This window comes from Oncorhynchus nerka, linkage group LG14 (genome assembly GCF_034236695.1).
Source record: "Oncorhynchus nerka isolate Pitt River linkage group LG14, Oner_Uvic_2.0, whole genome shotgun sequence".
Taxonomy (NCBI): Eukaryota; Metazoa; Chordata; class Actinopteri; order Salmoniformes; family Salmonidae; genus Oncorhynchus; species Oncorhynchus nerka.
The window spans coordinates 42,471,112-42,480,969 of record NC_088409.1 but is presented as its reverse complement, the minus strand read 5'-3'; the positions used below and the strand labels follow the sequence as shown (position 1 = coordinate 42,480,969).

At 45.4% G+C, this 9,858-nt stretch overlaps 1 protein-coding gene across 3 annotated transcripts; it reads right to left on the bottom strand.

Moving 5' to 3' along the window:
* Positions 1-560: 560 nt before the first annotated feature.
* Positions 561-9,274, bottom strand: LOC115141131 (GATOR2 complex protein MIOS). Of its 3 annotated transcripts, none has more exons than XM_065000085.1 (12): positions 9,009-9,274; positions 7,540-8,417; positions 6,873-7,356; positions 6,318-6,416; positions 5,871-6,125; positions 5,272-5,441; positions 4,899-4,964; positions 4,612-4,770; positions 4,216-4,368; positions 3,633-3,849; positions 2,966-3,095; positions 561-1,877 (listed from the first exon to the last, which is right to left on the bottom strand). In XM_065000085.1, exons 2-12 carry the CDS (start codon positions 8,356-8,358, stop codon positions 1,787-1,789), a joined length of 2,643 nt encoding a protein of 880 aa, XP_064856157.1. In that variant the 5' UTR covers positions 8,359-8,417; positions 9,009-9,274; the 3' UTR covers positions 561-1,786. The 3 variants fall into 3 exon arrangements, with proteins under 3 accessions (XP_064856157.1, XP_029535658.2, XP_064856158.1); XM_029679798.2 differs by having other exon boundaries at positions 3,645-3,849; positions 9,009-9,273; XM_065000086.1 differs by having other exon boundaries at positions 9,180-9,267.
* Between the last annotated feature and the right edge of the window lie 584 nt (positions 9,275-9,858).

Genomic DNA, 9,858 nt, shown 5'->3' with positions numbered 1-9,858 from the left:
TGGGCGGGCTGCACTCTTTAATTCTGATCATGTGGTTGGACAGCTAAATTATACAGTAACATTACTCATTGGACCAATGATGTCTATCGACTGTACTTTCAGCCAATAACGTCATCGATGTATTAAGGATTGGACAAATTTTTCTCAAAACCTTAGTTTTAAAAATGTACGTTACAATATTTGTGTTATTACCTGTACAATTAAATACATAATGAGTGATGTAATGACATTAATTCATAGGGACGAAATGTTGGACAAACCTGACTCAGGGACAAAGACACGATTTGATGAAATGTGATCCTCAGTTTTTTAACAAAATTTGCATAGTCCCTATATGTATATGTTTTATGAGGACTTGTGAGTTTACCCCCTAGATATTTACTGGAGAGTCATTGTGTATTTTATTTCCTCTATACAATTGTAAATATGAGAAGAAAAAAAAACGGTAATAGTTGCATCATACATGATAGAGCATACATTTCCAGCAAAGATTGAAGCAATTAGTTACTATGATTCTGTTTTCAAAAGGCAAATGCAAAAATGCTTTTAGGAGACTTGAGTTCAAGTAACTTTTTATTCAGAACGGTACACTCCTACCGCATTTGCCAAATCCACTCCATTATGGTTCACAAAAGGGTACACCATAAAACATCCGACGCAGAGACAGTGGTGAAAAACAGAATACAGTAGCTCACATGCCCCCTCCCTACTCCATGACTAAGTGATTTAGCCAGCTCGGGTGCAGGCCCCTCTCACTTACAATGGTTCCCCGAGTCGAAGCAGTAGAGTCCAATGGGGGGGGTGGCAGAGAAAGAAAAACAATTTACAATGCAGCTTACACATAGCCATCCCTGTGGAGTACGTCTGGACACCCATCCCGGATTGATGTGTAGTATGCATATTTTGTGCGCGATTTTGGCCCGGGGAGAGAGAACCGAGAGCCTTCTCGCTCTCCAGCTCTCGCCCTCTTTGAGTCAATGGTGTTCCGGCAGCTGAAGTTCTTTATGAAGAGAACAATCTGGAGGGTCTTGTCGGAGTGCCGAGCAGCTGCTGTTTTTTCTCTGCCTCTTTTCACAAGACACAGGCCGGGAGAGGGGAGGTGAATACACAGACAACTTCCCCCCTCCCTGCCCCTGCACTGTAAGCCCTAACATACAATGTGAGATGAAGAGTGGCACAGGCCAGGGTAACCAGAAGAGAGAGAGCATTGTCAATTTGTTCTCTTTCTGTTGCCTGGGGTAACTAACTTCCTTCTTTCATCACTTTGTCAATGTTTTTCGAGATATCTCAGTCTGACTGTGACCTAGAAAGAAAGCTTGAAAAAATGTCTTAAAACATAGCTACAATATATTGGCACACAATCATGTCCTTTACCTGCTGGCTGATTAAAGGAATAGGGGAAATGAAGGCTATATGCTAATGCTAGGAATTAAAGGATCATCCTGATTCAGGTTTGGTTAGAGGAGGCCGTTTATAACACAACCTTTATAATATATCCCTTTAAGGATCTCCTTAAATGTCATTAGTAAGCATCAAGCCACAATCCTTCAAAACATTCATTGATTCCTCAGTAACACATCTAGCCTCTCTTACCATATGATTATGAAAAGATGGTACGTTTTTATTCAACCCAAGCGATCACCCAGTGTTAACACTATTCAAGCGGCCTGTCCAGAACAGTACCCAGCAACCTGGCTTAGTCTGGGGTGTGTCGACTGGTGGGTGCCGTAGTGTAGTGAGAGTGCACAGGCTGGTGGTTAGGCTGTGGACCCTACCAGAGGCCCCTCTAGTGGCTGTCTGAAGGCACCAGGTTTCCTGTGGTGTCCAGCTGCATGCACTTACAGGTGCAGGCCGACACTGGACACTCTGTATGGTCCCTATGGGGAACAGAGAGGACAACCAAAGGTTAATCCATTAACAACCATTAAAAAATGCACAAACCACCGAAAGTGTGAAACTTTTCACAAAGCTACCAAAATCACATACGCCGGTGTAGACCTTACCGTGAAAAGCCCTTAAACAACAATGCAGTTCAAGAAATAGAGTTCAGAAAATATTTACTAAATAGACTAAAGTAAAACAAATATAAAATAAAAAAGTAACAATAAAATAACGAGGCTATATACAGGGGGTACCAGTACAGAGTCAATGTGCGAGGGTACCGGTTAGTCGAGGTAATTTGTACATGTAGATAGGGGTAAAGTGACTATGCATAGATAATAAATAGCAAGTAGCAGTAGTGTAAAAACAATGGGGGGGTTAATGTAAATAGTCCAGGTGGCTATTTGATTAATTGTTCAGCAGTCTTATGGCTTGGATGTAGACGCTGTTAACGAGCCTTTTGGGACTAGATTTGTCGCTCCTGTACCGCTTGCCGTGCGGTAGCAGAGAGAACAGTCTATGACTTGGGTGACTGGAGTCTGACAATTTTTGGGGCCTCCCTCTGACACGCCTATTATATGGGTTCTGGAAGCTTGGCCCCAGTGATTTACTGGGCTGTACACACTACCCTCTGTAGCGCTTACTGTCAGATGCCGAGCAGTTGCCATACCAGGCGGTGATGCAACCGGTCAGAATGCTCTCAATGGTGCAGCTGTAAGATCATGAGGATCTGGGGACCCATGCCAAATCGTTTCAGTCTCCTCAGGGGGAAACGGTGTTGTCGTTCCCTCTTCATGACTGTCTTGGTGTGTTTAGACCATGATAGTTTGTTGGTGATGTGAACACCAAGGAACTTGAACCACTCGACCCGCTCCACTACAGCCCTGTCGATGTTAATTGGGGCCTGTTCAGCCCCCCTTTTCCTGTAGTCCACGATCAGCTCCTTTGTCATGCTCACATTGAGGAGAGGTTGTTGTCCTGGCACCACACTGACAGGACATTTTACAAGACCTATGATGCATTCTGTTGACAAAACTACTCCGATACAGAAAATGTTATCTGAACGTTCCGGTAATGTTCTTACCTAAACCAGCTGAGTATGTGACCTGCATGGCCGCCATGTCGGCAGTTGTGGCACCAGGTGAACCAGTTGTTGAACTGGGCCAATTTGTTTTCCCTGGTCAGATCCACCTTCTCATCTGACTTCCCCGTGCCTGGAAAAAAACAACAGCTGTATGACTACACACTTCTAATCTAAACCATAAAATGTGAATGTTTGTTTTGCTTTTTATGTGCTTTGAGATTATTTTCCGTAATGAAAAGCGCTATACAGGTTAACTAAATTACTATTAATAATCTAGTTGATGTTTTATAAGCCAACTAAAGTACAGATCAGTATCTACAATCATCACATTCATGATCTGCTTTATTTATTTTATGTGTGATTTATATTAGTTAGTGATACAACAACATTGTATCACTAGCTAATATACTGTATGTATGCATTTCTCTCGCTCAATTACCCTAAAGTGTGTGTATGCACTTGCATTCCTATTTGCATAATAGGGTGTGTAATGAGGAAGTTAGACTGGCTGCAGAACTGTGACAGTAGGGTAAAGTTGACTTTCAACACTGATCCATGACCAGTTTTTCATTCTCTCCCCATAATGGTTATGGTTAAGGGAAGGTAAACAGATCCTAGATCTGTGGCTACAGGCAACTTCCACCCAGAGCCTATCTGTGGAGCATACCATGTCCAGTACCTGGGCAGTTGGACACAGGCGTGCCCATGTTCATGAGGCAGAGGGCACAGCGGGGGAGGGGCTTCCTGCAGCCGGGGCAGCTGGTGACCTTTGACTTGGTGGGCGATCCACTGACCCCGTACTGGCTGAAGCCGCGGCCCTGGTGGGGCATGGCCGAACAGCTGTACGATATGGACTTCCCACAGAAGTTACAGCTCACAAACACCTGCAGCAGGCAACAACACAAAGGTCAAGTGTGATAAGGACAGGCAGGTTAAATTAGAGCTAGCAGAAGCCAACATGAAAAGGTTATATCATCGAGATCATTGTGAAGCTAGAGATTAATGTAAGGGTCCAATACAGTGTATCATTATCTGGCTGACCAATAACAAAAAAACAACTAGCATCACTTATTAAGCAGGATAATCATATTCATTATTGTGTTTTAAATGTATGTAAAACCTGCAAGCAAGTTGGTCACTCAGTCACATCCTCAATGTGAAGATTTATGAAGAGATAGAACAAAAGACAGAGACGTGAATAACTATGAACAACTGTCCCTCAGTGCAGTGTTCCCTTTCCCTTTCCTTGCCTGTGCCAGTGGTTTGGAGCTGGGGTCCAGCTTGCTCCTGTGGATGTCAAACTCAGCCCGTTTGTGCCAGAACCTCCATGCGTCCAGCAGGTTACGGTAGTTCTCGATCCAGCACTGGACACGCGGGTCCTTCACCACCTCCCCTGGGGAACCCTGGGAGGGAAGAACACTTGGTAATGAAGCTCCCCTTACAGTGACAGAGCATCATTAAGCATTTGAACCCCAGCAAATCTTAACATTTCAACAAATCTAGAAGCCTGAATGTGGGAAAATCCTTGGGGAAAGATCCAACAATCGATCTTGAGGAAAACTTTCTAATTCTAGCCATTGACTTCAACCGTTCTACAGTGTGATGTCGGGCAGCGCAAGACTATTCAGCCCCTGCTCCGACCATACCTTGAGCATGCAGAAGCTAGCGGTCTGGACGTCTCCGGTCCGGTCCACGTAGCTCTCCATCAGGTCCACTCCGTCTTTGGTCAGCCCCGTCAGCAGGATCCCCTCCAGGTTCCCCACCTCCTTCATCTCACTGGTCAACTTCTCCATGTAGCGAGGCAGCTGCATAACAACACACAGAGTAAAGGAAACGCATTCCTTTCAATAGATAGAAACGGGGTAATCAGTGAAAAAAACAACTATTATTATCTATTTAGTATATGCTGTCGTGCGATTGCTGGAGGTCTTACCTGTGCATCATTAAGGAACATGCATGCGAAGGCCACTCGGTCCGTTACGGCCACACTACTCTCATACTAAGGAGGGAAACACAACAAGGTGTGTATGACTAAGTTGTACTTTTTTTTAAATGTTGGAATCTTCAAACTACTATGTAAAACACTGCCCTCTTCATACTGCTGATGATATTTAAGATTCATTTGTAGTTTCCCTGAAAACTCACTGAGGCCCCCTCGCGGTCCCTAGCCCCTTTTGACAATTCAGGTACTATAGCCCTTTGTACTTCAGTCTAACATGATAATGAATGATATAAAGGATTGGATAATGCACATAGGAATCTGGCAACCCAGTTTATATCAATGGTTTACCCCCTTCCCTGCGTACCAGTACTCCGTCGTAGGTGCCAGGCTCACTGGTGAGGAAGGCAAACATGACACACAGGTAGGGGTTCTTGAGCTGCAGTCTCAGAGAGCTGCACATCTCCCTCCACAGGGAACTCTTCTCGTCCGTGTAGCCTGACAACGCCATGGCAACCACGTTTAGGTTCAGGTCGCCTGCGAGGAAGGAAGGGTGGGGAGGTTTGGTTTATTTTGCTTGGATAGCTTGGTTTATTAGCCTGGTTTATGAGCTTCCACTGTACACTACAGCCAAATCCTAACCTAATATTGGTGGGTATACTTTCTGACTGTATACTGCTTTTGTTTACAGTGGTGAAATAACAGCAGTATGTTATGGTACTTTTGCTGTGACGTGATGGAAGTGACACCTCAGGCAACAAGGGCACAGGAGAGTAATGCATGTAATGTTAACACTCAATACCTAATTAGTCTCCCTGTCAGTCTGTGACCAGGCAGTAATTAGTAGCACACTTTATGCTGTGTACAGTACATACAGTGTATATTGCAAACAAGTTATTGAGCCCTTACAAAGAATCTTCAAAAATGCATTATATAGTCCTGTCCCAGATGATTCCATGCCAGTACCTCGCTCAGCGGAGGCTCCCTTGTTGAGGATCTGGATGGCCCTGCGGATGTCCAGGTTGAAGAGGGCCACAGCGGCCGCACGCTCCCACTCGCCCTCCCCCTCCAGGGAGCGCAGGAAGGGCTCCACGTTGATGTCGGGGCCTCGGTTGATCCAGCCGCACAGACGAAGGGCAAGGCTGCGCTCCTCGCTGTGGAACCTGGGGACGTCCGTCTGGCGGTCTGAGCCGCTCCAGCACCGCCGGTTCTCTGTAGTGCCTGGTGGAGTAGAGCAACAGATACAAATGTTACTTCAGGGGCTTTTTTCGCTCCAACGCAAAGACAAACCTAGGAGAAACACTGAAAAATAGTTACATAACTTACAGTGTTACATAATACTTTCAAGGGTTCAGCCTGTATATTTAGCCTAGATATAGACCTAATGATGATCTATATCTTTAAGTTGCTTACCTGAGCTGGACTTGACTATGTTCTTGATGCCTGAATAGACCAGGGCCTGTTTGCTCCCCTGCTGTTTCTGCTCCACGTCTTCAGTGTACTGCTTCATGAGTGATACTTGCATAGGAAACGGAACGCTGAGACATCATAAGAACCACAGTGCAAACAGCGACATACAATATAGCAACTTAGTCTATCCTGTAGGTCAGGTGTAAGAACACAAAGACAAATGATAATTCAATGAATTACCACAGTGCAAGCAGAACGCCAGGCATGTCTCTCACACAGGGACTACCTTATCTAAAATAAACAGAACAAACTGCACATAAATCACACAAAGCTAGAAATGCTAAGAAAATAATTAGCACCAGTAATGTAATAAACCAGGGGTATTCAACTCTCACCCTACGAGGTCCAGAGCCTGCTTGTTTTCTCTTCTACCTGATAATTAATCGTACCCACCTGGTATCCCAGGTATAAATCAGTCCCTGATTAGAGGGGAACAAGGAAAAAAGACAGTGGAGCTGGCTTGGAGGTCCAGTTGAGGTTGAGTGTAATAAAGGATATAGAACAGAGTGTACCACAGGGACTTGAGCTGGGGGTCGTCCCCTCCGGCCAGCAAATGGTTCTTCCACACCTGGACCGTATCATGACCGTACCTGGACTGTGCCCTCTGCCTCATCTTAGTGGCTATGTCCTTCTCTACTGTACCCTCCCCTCCCACCCCCTCGGCACACTCGTACAGGTGCCTGCCGCAGGCCCACATGAGCGAAGTGGTGGAGCTCCAGGCTAAAGAGATACGTTCGAACACTGTGAAGTCGGTCATGGCGCGGTTAGCAGCCGAAACCACCACCATGCGGTTCTGGGAAGTGGGGTGCCAGGCGAAGCTGCCAATGAGGCTGTTGCTGGGCTGCACGCTGCGCTCGATGATCGTGGGCTCTGTCTCGTCGCCGATGGGCGTGGGCGTATGCTGCATGTCGTAAAGGCGGATGATGTTGCTGTCACGCGTTAGCGTGGCCAACAGGCCCATACGCGTGGGGCACCAGGCCACCTGGGAATGAAAGGAAAGTGAGTTGTACATCCTTACATCCAAAAAATGTAGGCTACAGCACAATTATGCATTACGCTATCACACAAAAAGTATACTTCTGATATGTGCAAGTCGATTGTACCCTGGATGGCAGGGGACAACAGAATTTCACAACAGACCAAAAAATGCATACCAGTAAGTTACCTTGGTGAGCGGCTTGGGCTGCTCGGTGAGCGTGAGCACTGGCTTCTCAAATTTGCGCAGGTCCCAGATGGCCACCTGGCCCTCGAAGAAGGAGGCCACGCGGTCGGGGAAGTGGGGGTCCACTGTCACACCCTGTATTGCCTTGGTGTTGACGAAGGTCTTCTGGCTGGTGTTGCGCAGGTCAAAGATGGCCAGGTTGCGGTGCATGCCAGCCAGGAGCAGCTTCTGGTCACGGGGCAGCCAGCAGAGGGACAGGCAAGCATCGTTCTGGCCTAGCTCATACAGGGGCTTGGTCACCACTAGGCCAGAGTCTGTGTCTCCGGACGAGAGACGGATCTTTTCAGAGGCTACACTAGCCTCTGGGGAGAACTTACTGCTAATGTCCCATATGAGCACTGAGAAGTCTGCTCTGTGCTTGTCCAGCCCGGCGGCTAGCCAGTTGCTGTCCACAGGGTTCCAGGCTAGGGTATTGCATTGACGTGCATGCTTGGGCACAAACTCCTTCCCCATCAGCTCCTTACACTTGGAGTTGTGGCTCTGGCCTAGGCTAGTGAGGACTACCCTGCCGTTAGCCTGTCCAACTGCTAGCAGACATTCAGGCTCGTGCTTTGGGTACCAGGCCACACATTTCATGTATGGGGTGTCTGAGTTGATCGCTAATAGGGTAGCAGCGGTCTCCACAGAGAGGGGGAGAGCTCCGGCTTTGGTCTCGCCGCTCCCCACACGTCCGATGCGGTACAGTCCAAGCTCTGAGTCACAGATGACATAGCGGTCCGCGTGGTGGGGAGACCACAAAATGTCTGGCTTTGAGCCACTCATTTTTCATATGGAAGAGCTTCTGTCCGGGAGAATTATCTTGCTCTTTACAACTTGGTATACTGGGGGAAAACAGCATTTACAGTACAGCTGAAAGTTACCAACTGACATCTAGCAAGTAGTCTAGTAGTGAGCAAACTAAGGTGTTTAGCCTACTTTATATAAACGAATATGTTGAGCATACTTTCTATAAACTTAACTTAAGATATTTTACAAATGTTGTCACAATGTAGTCAGCTACGATTATGTGCAGCACGGGAGCAACATATTAGATCGCTAACTGCTAACGTTAGCTAGTGACATGTGACAAGTGGCACAGCTAACATTTAGTTAGCAATCCCAAGGCGTAAAAGGACGATAGGCCTAAATTGCAGGATGTTAATGCAACATTGTATCTAGGTAGATAGTTAATTAAACAAAAATGTGGATATATGATACTTTGTGGCATATGTTAGCAAAAAATTGAAAGTCTGCTAACTGAGCTAGCTACAGTAGTTAGCTAACGTTATCTGGTTAGCTAGCTACAATTTTGTTGACATCGCAAGATTAGCTTCCCGAACTACCCGTATTAAGAAAACAGATAACCCGCAAATAAACATTAGTAAATTGTGTTTCTAATAATAAAGATTTTAAAAATATTGAAAGAAACTTACACATTTCTACAGACATGTCAACATGATCAAAACTGGGTGTCCACTAGTTACCACAACTACAAAGTCAAAATGGCCTATATCGTAAAATGTCATGTAAATATTTGCTTATTGATCTTAATTTAAGATTAGGGTTAGGTATAAAAGTAGCGGTGTGGTTAGGTTTAAACTCACATTTTAAGAAGATAAATTGTAGAAATAGGCGGGCTTTATGATTTTGTGGATGTGGTAACTTGTGGCGAACACAAACCTAAGCCGTGCTTGTTTTCATGTTACACCAAAATATTTCCCCGGAAAAAGCAGATTGCTATTCGAGAGGTCCGGTTACGCCCAACCCCGTTCGAATTTTGGGGAACACGGCACTGTCAATTCCTAAAGGTGGCGCTACAACCAAAAATGTATGATATTGGGATACTACTACATTTATATTATAGTGTAATAGTAGATGTGCATGTTTAATAGGCTTTTACATCTGTTAGGTGATCAAGGGTTTTCAAACTGGGTTCCCGGGGGTCCGCAGGGAAGCGCAAGGGGTAAACGGAAAAGTTGGAGAAAGAGAAACAAATTCAGCCCCTTATTTTTCACTAAATTATATATTTGTTTTATCAAACCTGCAGAACACAAGCTGGGACATAACAAGTTAGCGCTAGTTTACCATAGTACTGACAGGTTGGCCCTATCCTACTGTAAATCTAATTAAGTCTCATTCCACGTGGGCGTTAAATGATTCTTGAACATGCGGGGGAGCCTGTGTTCTGGTTTTATATACTGAAAAAAACATCTGTCTGTTTTTCAAGTTAGTAGGCGTGCAAGTGGAGAAGAGGAAAATCTTCATAACATGTACCAGTTGGGA